Source organism: Quercus lobata, chromosome 5, assembly GCF_001633185.2.
Source record: "Quercus lobata isolate SW786 chromosome 5, ValleyOak3.0 Primary Assembly, whole genome shotgun sequence".
Lineage (NCBI taxonomy): Eukaryota > Viridiplantae > Streptophyta > Magnoliopsida > Fagales > Fagaceae > Quercus > Quercus lobata.
The window spans coordinates 66,205,338-66,221,830 of record NC_044908.1 but is presented as its reverse complement, the minus strand read 5'-3'; the positions used below and the strand labels follow the sequence as shown (position 1 = coordinate 66,221,830).

The 16,493-nt window shown below is 34.3% G+C and overlaps 2 protein-coding genes across 5 annotated transcripts; both read left to right on the top strand.

Annotated features, from left to right (window-relative positions):
* Positions 1-402: 402 nt before the first annotated feature.
* LOC115991725 (protein PHR1-LIKE 2-like) lies at positions 403-5,128 on the top strand. Of its 2 annotated transcripts, none has more exons than XM_031115594.1 (6): positions 403-680; positions 2,858-2,934; positions 3,069-3,123; positions 3,823-3,898; positions 3,986-4,055; positions 4,343-5,128. In XM_031115594.1, the coding sequence occupies exons 1-6, from the start codon at positions 479-481 to the stop codon at positions 4,802-4,804; spliced, it is 942 nt and encodes a 313-aa protein (XP_030971454.1). In that variant the 5' UTR covers positions 403-478; the 3' UTR covers positions 4,805-5,128. The 2 variants fall into 2 exon arrangements, with proteins under 2 accessions (XP_030971454.1, XP_030971455.1); XM_031115595.1 differs by having other exon boundaries at positions 479-680; positions 3,069-3,081.
* Positions 5,129-10,389: 5,261 nt separating this feature from the next.
* On the top strand, positions 10,390-16,442 carry LOC115992115 (myb family transcription factor PHL7). Of its 3 annotated transcripts, none has more exons than XM_031116182.1 (7): positions 10,390-10,658; positions 13,457-13,706; positions 14,460-14,536; positions 14,703-14,745; positions 14,859-14,916; positions 15,260-15,329; positions 15,639-16,442. In XM_031116182.1, exons 2-7 carry the CDS (start codon positions 13,490-13,492, stop codon positions 16,179-16,181), a joined length of 1,008 nt encoding a protein of 335 aa, XP_030972042.1. In that variant the 5' UTR covers positions 10,390-10,658; positions 13,457-13,489; the 3' UTR covers positions 16,182-16,442. The 3 variants fall into 3 exon arrangements, with proteins under 3 accessions (XP_030972042.1, XP_030972043.1, XP_030972041.1); XM_031116183.1 differs by having other exon boundaries at positions 10,391-10,658; positions 13,479-13,706; positions 14,868-14,916; XM_031116181.1 differs by having other exon boundaries at positions 10,391-10,658; positions 13,479-13,706.
* The last annotated feature ends 51 nt before the right edge of the window (positions 16,443-16,493 follow it).

Here is a 16,493-nt window from a genome sequence, read left to right as displayed (position 1 = left end):
GGTGCATATTTCCTCACTCTCACAGCTGGTGGAACCCACCATCTGTGGGACCCACACAGCTGTGAGTGGGAGGAAGTTTACACCCAGTAATAAGGTATACTTCCTCGAGAAGAAGATAAGCAGGGAGAAAGAGACAAAAAATAAAAAAAATAAAAAATAAAAACACAATGAATAATAAAAATAAAAAGACTTGTGTCACCAAAAGCCAATGCCAGTGGTACTGGTACGGTGTTATTCTTTTTCAGTTTTCACCCCTCCTTGGAACACCCAATAGTCCATTTTTCCCTTTTCACCGTTAAAAAAAAAAGTTCTTTCCCTTTCATTTTTATTAGAATCTGTATATTCTCTATAGTATGATACCCTAGCTCTTCTTCTTTACTTTTTTTTTTTTTAACTGAGCTCTTGTCTGGGTTTTTTTTTTTTCTCTTCTTCTTTTTCTCTTTCTGGGAAAATTTAGAAGAAGAAGAAGAAGAAGAAAATGTATCCAAGAATGATTCAACCCCACCATGAAGGAATAGTTGTTGGTCAGGAAGAAATAGCAATTCAGAATGGTGGTGGGTCCAATCATAGAGGAGACCCATGTCTTGTTTTGACTTCGGATCCCAAACCTCGTCTCAGATGGACTGCTGAGCTTCATGAACGCTTTGTTGACGCTGTTACTCAGCTTGGTGGTGCCTCTAGTTAGTATTTTCTTTTACTTTCTCACTTCCTTATTTGTGTAAGAAGTACTTAAATTTGTATGATTTTTTTATTATTATTATTAATTGCTTTCCTTTTTCTTCAAAGTTATAATCTTTATTGCAACATTAATGTCCCCAAAACCCAAATTTGTCTCTCTTTTTTTGGTGGGTTTTTCTTTTTTTGCTGAATGCACCCATTTTTAAAACATTGTGCTTGTTTTACTAAGTTATTTAAGGATGTCAAATTTGTTGATTCTCTTTGAGATTTCAGAAATTTGTGTGTATTGCATTATTGCATACATGATGTTTGTTTGAATCTCTAATTTAGAATACATTCACAAAGAGTCCAACTTTGTGTGCCCGTTTGGTACAGCTTTATGAAGATGTTGTGTGGTTCTTTGAAAAAAACTGTACTTAAAGAAGAAAGTGGAAGTTTTAAAAAGTGTGGTTTGAAACCGCGGTACCTGCACTTTTGATCTTTGTTTTGGATGGGTAGATAGTGGGAAAGTGGGGAGATCGGATATGTAACATAGACATGGAACACCGCAAAGAACGCCACTATGATTAGCTGTCATTTGAAACCCAATACCTGTACTTTTGATCATGACTTCTGCATAACAAGTTCAACTAGTCAACTAAGGTTTGCTGGATTGGGTTAATGATTGAATTGTTTTGAAAAAAAAAAAAGACTCCCAAAATAGCTAGTCTTGGAGACATTGAAGAGGGGAAGTTTGGCACAAACTAGATTCATTTGGAATCCATTTCTTGGATAGTATGCGCTAGATTACTAATTTATGCCATAGCTTTTAAGTCAGAGGTTTGTTTCCTTCTTGACATAATTTATTTTTTATTGTCCTCACATTGTCTATCAATTAGGATTTAGGAGTACAGGGGAAGTAACTTTGGGCTACATTAACTGAAGCTTTTGTTTTTTAGATCTTCAAGAGGAATCAGCATGCCTCTTAGCTTCGTAGACATGTTGCATGTTGCAAACTATAAAAGATAAATTTTCAGTGGTTTGTGGGGTTCTTTCATTTGTACTTCTATATACTGTGTTGTGCCTTTTGTTTTTTCTGCACTTTATTGTAGATTCATGTTCCTTTATTGCACCCTTTCTTCTTCCTTTTTTCTTTTTTTCATGCATTTCATTAAAATTGATTACTTATTAAAAGAGAAGTGAGATTGTTTTTGGTGTAAAAACTTTTGTAATATTGTTTAGTTCTTGGTGTGTGTTTGGATGAGGCTTAGTCCTTAGATTCCTCTTCACAGAGGAAGTTTACTGTAGTTTGATGGCTGAACGTTGGTTATGATAGATGGTCCTCGTAAAGGTCGTAGAGTTTCTATTACTTTTTCATTGTAAGTATGGCTTCTTTGGGCAACAATTGACGCTTTAGAGGTGGGCCTTTTTCGCCTGTTTGTTGAGTTGTAGGGTTTAGGACATTGGTTGTTTCTTGTTGTCTGGGAGAATTATACTCATTTCATAAGCAAGATTATCAACCTTGCTACTGCTACTCATGTATCCAATGACTTAGGCAGATTTAAGCCAATAGAGATGCACTAATTCATGATTTTTTTTTTTTTTTTAATATTTTGCAATTCCCATATGTTGGATTCCTTCTTTCTTCAGATTATGAATATTCTCGAGGAGCTCACATTCTCCTTTATGTTCATTAATATTCTTATTCCTCATATCAGTAGTAGAGAGTGAACACATTTTAAATTATATAGTATTTCAGTGTTATATGTCAGGATCCTTACAGTTTCTGGGGTTTGATTAAGTAAATTTTACCCATCAGCATGTTACCTGAGTTTGCAACTTAAAGGGCTAACTTAATAGGAGATTTGAGATAATTAAGACTTGGACTCAGTATGGTTAGGCTTGTGTATAAGATTGACAAAGCTCATTAAAGAGCCAAATTTCAGTTGCTGACAAGTTACTTTTTTGGTGACCAGCTTATGAAGAACTACATTCTGTCATAGTTGATTAGTTGGGAATCTTGTATGTTTTGTTTATCATTTATAGTATCCTAATGGAGAATGCCAAGAGCTTTGTAGCTCAACTAGTTGGTACCTCCTGGTGTTTCCAATGGAGACATCTAGGGTTCATATTCCCCCACCCCTAACTATTGAACTATCAAAAAAAGAGCATCCTAATGGAGCATAAATAATATTTTCAGAAGCTACGCCTAAGGCCATCATGCGGACAATGAATGTGAAGGGACTGACACTCTTCCATTTAAAGAGTCATCTCCAGGTTGGTTTTTGTTATTTTAATAATTAATATTCTTGTGACTTGTGATGTTGCAAAACTGAGCAGGAAGAGCTTGTGGTGAAATGAAATTTTTATGGACTTATAATTGATTTTAGATGCTTCTTGCTGTGCTGCAGAAATACAGGCTAGGTAAGCAATCAGGAAAGGAGATGGGTGAGGCATCCAGAGATGGTGGGTTTTGCTGTAACTCTCTCTCTCTCTTTCTGCAGTTTCTTTTAAAGAATGCTGCAGGTGCTCCCTCTGCATATATATGTGTGCACACGCAAATAGGTTAAATCTGGAAATTTGACCTGTCTAGTCAATAGATATTGATTTATACCCTACCAACTTATCATATTTGAACTTCCCAGGAGGGAGGGAGGGAAGAAAGAGAGAAATATTATATGGACAAAGTTTAGCTACAAAATTGGTTGTAGCCTTAGGCTCTACAACCTTACTCAATATCTTTTTATTAGAGGTGAATTTTGACAAATTCACCATTAGATTACATCTTTTTCTTATTTTCTTTATGCTTGCAAAATTTCTAGAAAATTAAAGATCAATAGCTATGCTATCAATAAGTTGTTTAAATTGCAAATTTATGTGGTTTAAAATTACTCATAAAATATAAATTATATAAGAGTGTAAAGAGTGTAAAGAACATTATAGATTATATAGTAAATAATATCCGATTAATACAAAATTTGACATGTATTAAGAGGGTAAAGAACATGCAATTCAACGGTTAGATTTTCAAAATATGTAGTAATATTAAGGTTATAACCAATTTTGTAGCTAAACTTTGTCCATATTATATTTGAGTACATATCTGTTAAATCACACCATTAGAATCTCAATAATTAAACTGACTTCTTTTGCCACTTATTGAAGGGATGCCATCTGCTTACCTTTTAGAAAGTCCTGGAACTGGTAATTCTTCTCCGAATTTGCCAACTTCTGATAATGAGTAAGATAGAATTTTCATCCTTTCTTCATAACTCTTATGGTACCTGAAAGTTATCAGATTACTAAATGGAATTAATGTCATGTTCAGAGGTTATGAAGTCAAGGAGGCCTTGAGAGCACAGATGGAAGTGCAAAGCAAATTACATCTGCAAGTCGAGGTACATTTCCTTTTGTGGGTTATTTTAATGAAGAGCAGACCTTAGTTGTGAGTAATTGGTGGTGGATTTGGTTAGGTAACCTACGGATATTCTTTGAATATGGAAGGCATAATTGATAACTCTGACTTTTATGTATTTTATTGCCTTGTTTGGTATCTATTGCCTTGGACAAAGCCCAAAGAACGTCCTTGTGCACACAAATATGTTAAATTGAGAGTAAGAATTCATTACAGTAGAGATCTGGGTCCAAGATCTAGCTTGCTGATCTTCCTACCATTGTTGTGTAGGCTGAGAAACACTTGCAGATCCGACAGGATGCAGAGCGTAGATATATGGCTATGCTTGAAAGAGCTTGTAAGATGCTTGCAGATCAATTTATTTCAGGTTCAGTTATTGACACAGACAGCAATGGTCAAGGATTGGTGAGTAAGACACCAAGAAATTCCTCCATAGATCCACTTGGCTTCTACTGCTTACATTCTCCTGAGGTGGCTGGAGTACATGGCTCAGAAGAAGAAGTTGCACCTAGCCTCCATGCCCAGAGGGCTGACTGTTCCACTGAAAGCTGCCTAACCTCACATGAGAGTCCTGGAGGATTGACTCTGGAAGGATCTCCTTGTGGAGGGAAGAGAAGGATGCTAAGCATGGACTCAAATACTGCGTCTTTGCTTTGGGAAGCCAAGATGAAGTCCCAAGACATCAATGTAGCACAAGTTAATGCGCATGCAATCACTGGGTATGGCATGTAGCACTGAAAACTCTGCTCAATGTTTCATCATGTTATCACCAAGTGAGATTCATATTTTCACTCCTGGCATTACAATCGTAAGCGGAACATAATTGTAAAATTTCCTTCTGTTCTTGTCCATAAAGTCGGCAGGAACTGAGGCAAAAACAGCTTGTCCAATCTGTAAATTCAAAATACCAGTGCCTTTGAGATTTAAAACTATTTGTCCATGATTTTACTAAATCATGTATTCTGTAAATCCGTAGAGGTTGGCCTAACTCCAAATTATAGTGCTGTCTAATCAGTTCTTGCATGCTTAAGATCAGTGATTGCTTCTACAGGCCTTGTTAATGTCTCATTCACAGGTAGTCTCATAAATGGAAGAAGTCATAGTTCTGATGTACTCAAAGGTATGTGAGCTTGTAGTTGTGTCATAATCTTTGAATGACAGATGCTATTTAAGGAAGGAGAAAGTATTTCATGTGACCGGTTAAAGGAACGCCCCATCATAACATGTGGATCTCATACGCATGTGAGAAGTGCTCCACATGCTAGTCTCATAAGTCATAAGATAATTATGCCTGTCTCATAAGTCATAAGATAATTTTTCCTGAGAATCCCAAAGTAGTGCATTGATATTATTTTGAGACTCTCATGGACAGCTCTTCTGTCTATGTCCTGGGGAAAATAATAAACAAAACTCTAATAGACCTATGAGGTTGATACTTAAATGCAGTTGTGGAGTAGGTGAGGATTGTGGAAATGCCGACTCTCAGTATTATAGGGGGCATCTCCAGTGACTTGATTGAAACTGCTATTGGGTTTGGTATCAAGAAAAAATGCCAATTCTACTCTTGGAATTCTCCATGTCCAATTGTGCATGGTCATGAATATATTATAGCCCAAGAAACTTGTTAAATGGTAGTTGTCACACTGAATAAATTGATCAGCTGGGCCAATACCAGTTGTTTAGCAGGGTTTACTTTGATTCAATAAAATTAACATTTGCAAGCCAATAAGAACTTTGATACAGCTTATCTGTTTTGAAAAGCTGTACCTTTAATCCTTTAAAAAAATAAGTTTTAAAAATTGTACTTTTTTAAGTGTTAGTTTCAAATCACTGGCGGTTTAGTAAAGTGGTTTGGAATTCCTTTTTGCAAAATATTTTTAATTTAATAATTGGGTAGGGTGTTTAAACTTAAATGTCTATGTTGAAAACATTTAAAAGTGCTAACCAGTTTATCTACAATATTCTTGGTTTAATTTAATTTTTTTTTTTTGGTATAAACAATTAACAAACAATCCCATTTTCAAAGTTAATACGTTTTGTACAGCTTATTTTTTCAACTTTTAATAAACCACTGAATCAGTCTCAAACCACTTATTAATTAAATGAGCTAAGTAGCACCATAATGTATATAGATGTCCTTAAAGGATTAGTACTAGCTCCCATGCCTTGTTCCTATCAATCCAAGTGGTGAAGTTCTTGTGCATTACCAATTTGGCTTTGACTTTTTGGATTACATACAAGGTTTACTTTGTTTGGATAGGAATATACCTCCGTTTGGTTTTTTAGCATTTGAAGTTAAAACATACAATTTTATTGATGAGTGATTTAGAACCCAAATTAATTTTTAATTATTGTCTAATTTTATATTATGTGTATTTTAATTTTGGTGCTAAGTAACTTAATTATATACTCATTGCAAATGTGAGATGACCATCTTATTATCATCACTATTGTTTAATGTTTCCATAACAAGAATTATAAACTAGTTGTATGACAAAAATAAACCACAGATTATTTAAGATTAAAAACAAAGGAATGAGTAGGAGATATTCATTCCATTTGGATCAAGATCTTCTAAAATTTAGAGGAATTTCGCTATGAAATTCTTAAAATCATATTCCTTTCATCTTGAAGCATTTTTGGCAATCTATGCTGACTGTGTTTTTTAATGATTGTTGGTTGGAAGACTTGATCACATACCATGTTATTTTTTATTAATAATATATATTTCCAATTTTTTTATAATAAAAAAATAATACATATATATATAATATAAAATTTGGGTACAAACTTGATTATAATCTTTTTTTTTTTTTTAATCCAACTTGATTGTAACCTAAGGTTGTAATAAAATGTAATTCAACAATGAATTTGTCAAAACTCATATCCAATAAAAAAAAAATACTGAGATGAGTTGTAACATGGAGCTACAGCCAAAAATTTATAAATAGATGGAGAGAATTTTATATATTTTACAGTATAGTTATCCAAAAAAATTTAGGTCCACTAATTTCAAAATTATGAATAGAAAAAGGGAGGGGGAAAAAAAAGTAACATTCAATTAGTTCCAAAAAAAAACGTAATTTTCAAAAGGAGGAAAAGGAAAAAGACGAAATAGCCGGAAGAATTGTAAAGACAGTGCAGTGTGGGAGAAAGGACGGAATATTTAAAGAGCAGATTCTGTCAAAGCCGGACAGCAAGTAATGTTAAAACTTAAAACAAAGATTTAAAGATCATCTGACCTCTGTCCAAAAATATTGTAACGTTAGCATCGTCCGCATACATTGATGGGACTGTCTTTTCTTTTCTATTTTTTTTTTTTTTTTTTTGAGAAATGCTAACGAGGGGTCTAAGGGCATTGGTTAAGAATCCAATTAAAGAAAATTTTTATGAGAAAAGAAAAAAAAATTAATACTTTAATAGTTTTTTTCATTTCCCATAAAAATGATGTTAAAACTTTCCTAAAGTGGATTCTTTCGTGTGAAATTAATATTAGTAGTTTAGATAAAACTATATCCCAAAAAAGTTGTTTTTTTTTTTTTTCAAATTTAAAATTTTATTTTAAAGTATAATAACTTTTTTTTAAGGAAATTAAAGTATTAAAAAAAATACTTAAAGCATACAAAGAAATTAACATTAATTATACTACAAGTATAGTTATAACCACTGGTTAAACCTTGAACCAAAGTATTATCCATAATGGTTCAGTGTAAAATATCGAATATGCAATGACCCATTGTCAAATAGGATAAACCAATAGATTGTACGGATTAATCTTTTTAACTCGTGGATAAAAACAAAAAAATACCGTGTGTATTTACTAAACTATTGAAGATTGAAAAAATGACCCAATAAAGATATAAAGTGATAAAGATTAAAGACTAAAAGACTAAAGATATAAAATAAGAGTTGTGCCGTGAGATAAGAGTTGAGATTAAAGACATTAAGAGATAGTTAGAAAGTAATCCTACGGCCTGCTCCAACATCTCACAAATATGTAATCTCTAGGGTTTAATGATTAAGCTGATAATTTATTTTGAATTTCTATGAAATATGTTGTTTCAAAACTTTTGAACTATATAACTTGGTTATTGGATGATTTATGTGAATGATGTGTATTTTTTTTTTCTCTCTAAATTTATGTCATATGATGTAATTTGTTATTGTTATAATTTATTAATTTACCTAAATGAAGTATTTTTATTTTATTTTAATTAGTTTTTATAATGATAAAATATACTATTTAATTAATTAATTAACCTACAATTCAACCAATGAACCACTGGTTGAATCAATGAACCAGTGAATCAATCCTTAAGCTGAGTCAACCTCCGATACGGTTTTTATAACTAGTTATTAAAAAAAAGACTTTTAAAAAAAAAATCTCTTAATAAAAATAAGGATATTAAAATACTAAAGCTTTTATTACGTTAGTAGATAATATGTTTTTTTTAAAGATACTTAATCAAGATTCAAGAATGAGAATAACACTAAAAATATATGAAATGAATAAGGTATTGCCTAGGTTTTTCAAAACCTAGTTTGGAATTATTGTCCCCCACTTAGAAATGAATATACTTGGTGTGATAAATTCACCTAACAATGTAAGCCATATAGTGATATACATAACCTAACAACAAAAAATTTGTAAGGTTGAATTTATTCAACCATCTAATTGGCTTTATTCCGTGCCAAATTTGCTTGTAATTCAGCATTTAGTAACCCTGTATTTAGGTGGGATTGATGTAAGGGTAGAGAGTGAGATAGAGTGAAGTTTGCTCAAGAGTGTGCAAGAAAACAGAGAGTCGCGGCTGGGACTCGCGGGTGTCTCGCGGCTGCAAGCCGCCAGAAGCACACACGTGCCAAGCATGCTGGAAGATGAACAGTCATGCTAGCTGGAGCACTACAGGACAAAACAGGACAACTGGCCATACGGTTATCTCGCGACTGGATCTCGCAACTTAGTCAAGCCGCGAGGTCAAGCCGCGAGCCACCCCTGTTTTGTAAAAACCTGACGTTTCACATTCCTCTCCACTCCAGTATAAATACCCCTATTACCCACGATTGAAAGAGAGCTTCCAGAGAGAATTTTGAGAGAGAAACCCTAAAGAAAAACTAGATTGATTCACACACAATCTATACCTTAGAGACTCTTCAAATTCCTCAACTCTCTTCCTCTCCATTGTTAAATCCTTGAGAGGCATTATACCAAACCAGGTTCTCACCATCATCATCATTGTGAGACTGCTGTTTGGATTTCTGGGAAGCAGTTAGGAAGGAGCCATCTACATTGATTGATGCTATGGTCTAGTAGCGGAATCCGGTAAGCTAGAAAAGAAAAAGGTTCGGCGCAACCTCGTTGGAGCAAGAAGCTTGGAGGGCTTAGGTGCACTGGGTAGATTAGGCTTGGAGGGTCTATTGCTGTCCTTGTATCCCAACTATATTTTCTAGTAGATTGATTACCGCTTGGAGGGCGGCGGAGAGGTTTTTCGCCGAGGGCTTCGGTTTCCTCTTCGATAACACATCGCGTGTTGTCTTTGTGTTTGCATCTTCCTTCCTCTCTATCTTTGCCTTTTATTTATCTGCTGTGGATTTTAATCTGTTATGGCTTAGATAGTATTTAATCAATTTCGTATGATAGCATATGTTAAGTTTCCGCACACTAGTTGTTTGACATATTACTTGAATTGATTAAGTTGTAATTTGGGGGTCTAAACGTTCAAAGGTGTTTTTGTACACGTTTTTGAACTTTCAAAATTAATCAATTTGTTTAAATAAGGTTGTTTCAAATATTCCATAAAAAAAAAAAAAAAAGTTTCAAATGATATTTTTGAAACTCAGCTTAAATCAGTTAAATAATAGACATATTATTGACTAATTTTTCATTTAGACCATTAGCCATGTCAGTAATTTTCATCAAAAAGATAACGGTAGAAACTAAATTAACTTTCAATTGGATAAATGATAGGAGTAAAATATATAATTTACCCATTTATAAACTATTTTACGAATTATTAATAAAGTGAGTGATGTGGGTTCTAGTTAATTCAACTAGTAAAGTTTCTAATAGTTAAATAAGACTGATTGATATTTTGGTCTAAGATATTACTATTATTAAGTACGTAAAAAAAGAGTCCGTAAAAAAAGTGTCTAGCATTACCCTTTTAAAAATATTGTAAAAATGTCACTTATTTATTTATTTATTTTTTAAATAGTTATATTATAGGAAGAGAGAGAACAGAGCACAGAATCACACAAATACGAACAGAAACAGAGTGAACAAAAACAAAACAGAGAAAAATAAATAAATAAGAAAAAAGAAAAGAAAAAACAAACATAGGGAAGGGAGGACTTTGGGTGGTCAAGTCAGGTTCGTGAGTTTTCAGGTCCTTTTAAGACTACCCTTTTGCGTCTGAAGAGAGATCCTATTCCTTCTTAAAAACACTGACACCCAGAGAGACAAGAGACAACAAGTCATATCATATTCTCTCCTAAATTTTCAATTTTTTCCTGAAATTCAGACACAGACAGAGACAGAGACCAAAAACTAAAGGCAGGGATGTGTGAGTTTGAATTGTAGATCTGGGTATGTCTCTTCTCTTCTCCATATATTAATTGTTCATTTACTTTGACTTTTTTTTTTGGGGTCTAAAGTTTTTGTTTTTTCATGTGAATTCACATTCTTAAATGTCCAATTATCTTGATGTCTGAATTTATTTTGTGCCTCAAACCCTAATTGTCTTTGTTCTGGATGCTTTGATTGTTGTTTTTGTGAAATGGGTCTTGTTGCTTTGCTTCTTAATTTTCCTTTATTCCATGTCAAATCTCAAATGCTTGGCTTTCTTTGCATTTCTCTGCCAACAATATTCAATTTTTGTTTTTTTGCTAGATTTTGTTGTGCCTATTATGTACAAATTACTCACTAGAAACTGTGAGCTGGCTGCTTCACATACATGCAGAATATTCATATCAAGGCTAATTAAATAAACAAAGCTGAGTATTCCTTAAATGGCTTTTAGAAATCAAAATCAAAAAATGAAAAAAAAAGGAATTGTGATGTTCATAACTTGGTGTCTCTGACTGTTTTCGGTTACTTTGAGTAACAGATTTCTTAAGTAAAAACCTTATTTTGAACAGTTTCTAGCTCATTTCTTTGTTTATGTTGTATATCTGACACAACATAGATTATGAGGTAGTTTGGTTTCATATTTATTGCTCAGTATTTCCGTACCTCTGCTCTTTTGTGATTTTGCTGTTATGCGGTCGTTAAAGATGTTTGTTTTATCGTGTAGAAACAGTGTAGCAGTTTTCTTTGGCATTGTATTGATTTTTGTATGTTGGAATCAAATAACGCATTTATCTCCAAAAGAGGTAAACTATTTAGGTGATCAAAATCCACGTGTATGTCCTGTAGTATTCCAAGTATAAGTATTGTGAAATTATGATTTGCTGGCTTCTTATTATGACCCTGTATTATTAACCTTCCCAAATTGTTGGTTAATTTTATCATTTCGAGAGTTTGATGTATTGAACAGAAGATCGTACCTTTCCCCTTTAGAGGTGGTATTGGTGAAAATACTACCAATCAATGATAAAGAAGTATGCATTATGGTGATTTTTATTTTTTGAGAATCTACTGTGTACTGGAAACTTATTTTTCCTTGTCTGTCATCATGTAAGCCATGTTCTTTATTGTTATTATTATTTTACATTTAAGTGTCAAGCTTTGAATTTTGCTAACTGAACAGAGCGTTATTTTCATACATTGTGCATGACTGAGAAGTATGGTCGTCATAATTAAAAGTTTCTAATTAGGATGAGAGGAAGTTTCATAGAGATCTTTGGACTGTGCCTTCCTCGCTTGTGTCTCACCCTAGAGAAAATATAAGACTCTTCTCAACAACACAATAAGGAGAGAGCCACATCCACTAGTATAATACTGTGCTGGCATTTATTTCTTTTCTTTTCCTTAACAACCCACCCCCCCCCCCCCCCCCCCCCCCCGGGGGTGTGGTGGGGGCCTGCTAGTTTCCATTCAATCTGGTCTATTCTTGCTCATTTATAGTCTGTCCCATCCAACATTAATTTGTTTGACCAATCAGTCAACTTGGGGATTGTGTGTAATTGCTAAATGAAATATAGATGCTTTTCTTAAATAGAGTTAATAGCTTTAATGGTTTTATTTTTAAATTATAAATTTCTTCCTTAATGGTAGGTATATTCAGTATGGGGGTAATTGAAGTGTTTGCAATGACATCCCTATATGACATTAACTCGAAGTGTTTACCCCATCATCCAAACGTGTTTAAACTAATAGATTAGTGAGGAGCTATTCACCTTAAAGTATTGGGGCAATTGCAATATACACCGTAAATCACAAAAAGTATGCTATATGATTACTAATTTCAGATTAATTTTCATGCTAATCTATTAATTTAAGTACTAATTTGGATGTAGACATTGCAAATTAATTTTTTTTGATAAGTAACATTGCAAATTAATTTCAAATTAGGATATTGATTGCAAAAATTCTGTAGTGTTGGATGCACATTGCAAATGCCCTCACAGTTCAGGGTGGATAGGTTCAATTGATATATTTAACATGGATTAGTCATGATCAATTCTGTATAATTTCTATTCCCATATGGGGTGAAAATAAGTTGAAGGCACCAAAAGGAGTTAAGGAAAGCCAAGAACAGAATGATTGAGGTGGTAAAAATAAAAATGATAGTCAAGGATCTAAGTGGGGATATGGAGTTGGTTACTGTGGGGCCAACTATTGGATGGATTTTGTGGGATTTAGGGTTCTATGTTTTACTAAAAAGAAAATAGAAATATGTGACTCTAGAGAGAGCTGAATGGCAAATCAAGATTGGTTAATTTGGTTTTGCTGACCCAAGTGGTTAAGATTCTAGATTGTTACATAAATTATGGAACACGAGTTGTGATTCAGGACTTGTTGAGTTGTGGGTAAAACTGGAGGAGCTGGGTGATGAGGCTTTGTTGACTTGGTTGTTTTTGAATTGACGTTGGCTAGAGGAGATTATAATTTTCCTGGTTGGGTTGGGTTGAATGTGGTGTATGACTGTGGCTAGAACAGGAAATGATCCCCTTTACTGAGAGGGTTGGATTCAGAAGTTTAGGTTACAAGCTTTGGATGGGTGGCTAGATCAGGGAGATTTTATCTGAAATACTTAAGGAACCCCTTCAGCTCCAGAAAGGGGGGAGTCAAAGCCAGTTTTTATACTGGCTTTGATAATTACCTCATTAATAAGATTCCCTCCCCCCCCACCCACTTCTTTATTTTTTAAGCAGCTCATATTTCTCAATTCGTGTTGTTAGATATGAAATGTCTTGATTTTTCCCCCTTTATCCTCTTGACAGCTCCTTGATTTCTTCTGTTTAGATAAATGACAAATGTATCAGCAAAAGAGTGTTCATAGTTCAAGCTTAGTTGGAAACAACTCATTAGTTCATGGTCAGCATTTAGATTGTGTTGCCAGCACGATGGACCCAATCAATGGAGGTAACAACCTCAACAATGCTAGTCTTGCCTCGAAGCAACGGTTGCGTTGGACACATGAGCTTCATGAACGTTTTGTTGATGCTGTGGCACAACTTGGTGGGCCAGACCGTAAGTTTCCTCAACCTCTATCTGGTTTATTGGGTTTTGCTGTTCTATTTCTCCTAATTTGAGCTGTGCTGTTTATTTGGCAAGATGCAGCGTTCATCTAGCAGATTAGAGATGTTTTTCTTCATTACTCATAGGAACTAATACTTCTTGTACACACGTGCACACATACATATTGTACAATTTTTTTTCCCAGTCCCTTGTGTTATAGATAATAACATGAGAAAGTGGAAAATTTTCAGGCCGTTTTTGTAAGTTAAAGGTGACATGAGGATAGGAGAAATGAGGAATAAAAGTTTTTGGTGTTTTGGTAATGCTGTATGACTTGAACTCATCATGCACTGATCTAGGGCTGCAGTATCCCCTCTTTTTCCCTTTCTCTTTCTAATAGATAAAAAGACTGGACTCAGAATGGGTTCTTACAGATATAATCCTGTGTACAACTTGATAATGAGGGAGATGATTCTCGATAAGTCATTTCTGGGACCTGTAGCAAGCCTATTTACATAAGATGTTATTCAGTTGAGAAGTAGAGAATGTGTGAACTGCATCAAAATCTAAATAAAATGCTCCTACACTTACTGTTGAGGGAGTACCAGAATTTCAATGAAGAAATTCATCAACTCCTTTGTAACTGGAAATGTTGTAAAAGTTTTTTTTTTTTTTTTTTTTTTTTTTTTTTTTTTTTTTTTTTCTACCTTTTACTTTTTATTTTTATTATTATTTTTTTATTTATTTTGTGAATTCTTTTTCCAGGTGCAACACCTAAAGGTGTCCTCAGAGTAATGGGTGTTCAAGGTCTAACAATATACCATGTCAAAAGTCATTTACAGGTACATAACAGTTGATTCCATCCTATGCAAAACTTCCTTCATCTATTCCTCTCTAGTACTTTTTGTTTTTTTTGGAGGTTGAGGGATGTGTTTGGGGAATTCCTACTATAAAATTCATTATTCACATATGTTATTTATGTTAACTCTGCTTTTGTGATGCATTTAGAAATACCGACTTGCAAAATACCTTCCTGACTCCTCATCAGATGGTAAGTTAATCGATTTATGTTGTTCAATGTTCATTTTACATCAACATAATAGATGTTGATCAGAGCTCCCTCAAAATTATTGTTACTGATTCTTATTTAAATTTTAATGCAAGGAAAAAAAGCTGATAAGAAAGAAACAGGGGATATGATTTCAAATTTGGATGGTTCATCGTAAGTATATCTGCCGATTTTACTTTTTTTTTTTTAATTCCAGTTTCATGTATAGATTAATTGATCATGCCACATGTTTCTGGAAGTTGAAGGTTGAAAAAATAATGAACTCATGTCATAATATATCAGTAAACATGCATTAGGTGATTAACCAGTGGTAGCTCCCTCATTATGCATGCAAAATTACATTAATTAATAATTATATAGTTTTTTTTTTTTTTTTGTTCAATATTTGCGTAGAAACATAAATTTGTGAATTATGTTCATGTTACAAAACATCTGACTGTTAAAATGGATTGTTAGTGGGCTACTTGGTACGAGAATAAATGTTTCCTTATTGCAGTGGGATGCAAATTACTGAAGCACTCAAGTTGCAGATGGAGGTGCAGAAGCGGCTGCATGAACAATTAGAGGCATGGTTTCTTTTTACTATCAGTATTGAATTAAGCATTACATAATTATTTGGTTTTTCTTTCATCATTATCTTCGTTAGCATCCTATTGTTCTGATTTTTTTGAGGGAGAGAGAGAGAGAGAGAGAGAGAGAGAGAGAGAGAGAGAGAGAATCACCCTATTTAATTTAAATTTGAGTAGGAAAATAGCACAGAGCTGCCATTAGTCCCTTTCATTGTAATTTGTGGTGCCCTAGTATAATAGGTAATCAGTTTAAATTAGCTGAATGCTTAGCAAGCATGTAATTTCTGCGTATTTAAATTATGACAGGTCCAGAGACAGTTGCAGTTACGGATAGAAGCCCAGGGCAAGTACTTGAAGAAGATAATTGAGGAGCAGCAACGACTTAGCGGAGTTCTTTCAGAAACAACGGATTTGGGGGTCCCAGTTCTAGCATCAGGTGACAATTGCCTGGATTCTGACAAGACTGACCCAGCAACCCCTGCCCCAACCTCTGAGGCGCCCCTACTAGACAAGGCTGCCAAGGAAGGTGCCCCAGCCAGCCTTTCCATTGATGAATCTTTCTCCTCTCACCATGAACCATTGACTCCAGATTCTAGTTGCCATGCTGGTTCCCCAACTGAGAGTCCTAGAGGTGAAAGGTCAATGAAGAAGCAAAGAGTCAGCATGGGTGGAGTGTATGCTAAATCAGAAATGGTGCTTCCACATCAGATACTTGAGTCGAGCTTAAGCTCCTCTTACCAGCAACCTCATTCTGTTTTCCTGCCTAGGGAGCAGTTTGAACCCTCATCAGGGATATCAATCAGGAATGAAGATCACATGGAAAAGGTCGTGGGCAGTGGTGATCTGTGATTATGCGCAGGCTATAACAATTTGTCTTGTATTTTTAGTTTCTTCAGAGGATGTATCTCTAGTTAGACTTAGGCCAAACAAACGTCACGATAAATGTTCTGTTATAATTAAGTTTTGGTGTCAAAGAACTTCCGTAGAGGCATGATGTATAATTAAATTTAGATAATTATTGTAAACAGGAGTGTCAGGGGATTTGGTCCTATTATCATGCGATATTCATACCATAGAATCCTACAACTATTGCATTGATGTGAACTTGGAGATACCCAGATTTCCGATTATCTGATCCCTCTCTAGTCAAGTGAAAATTGT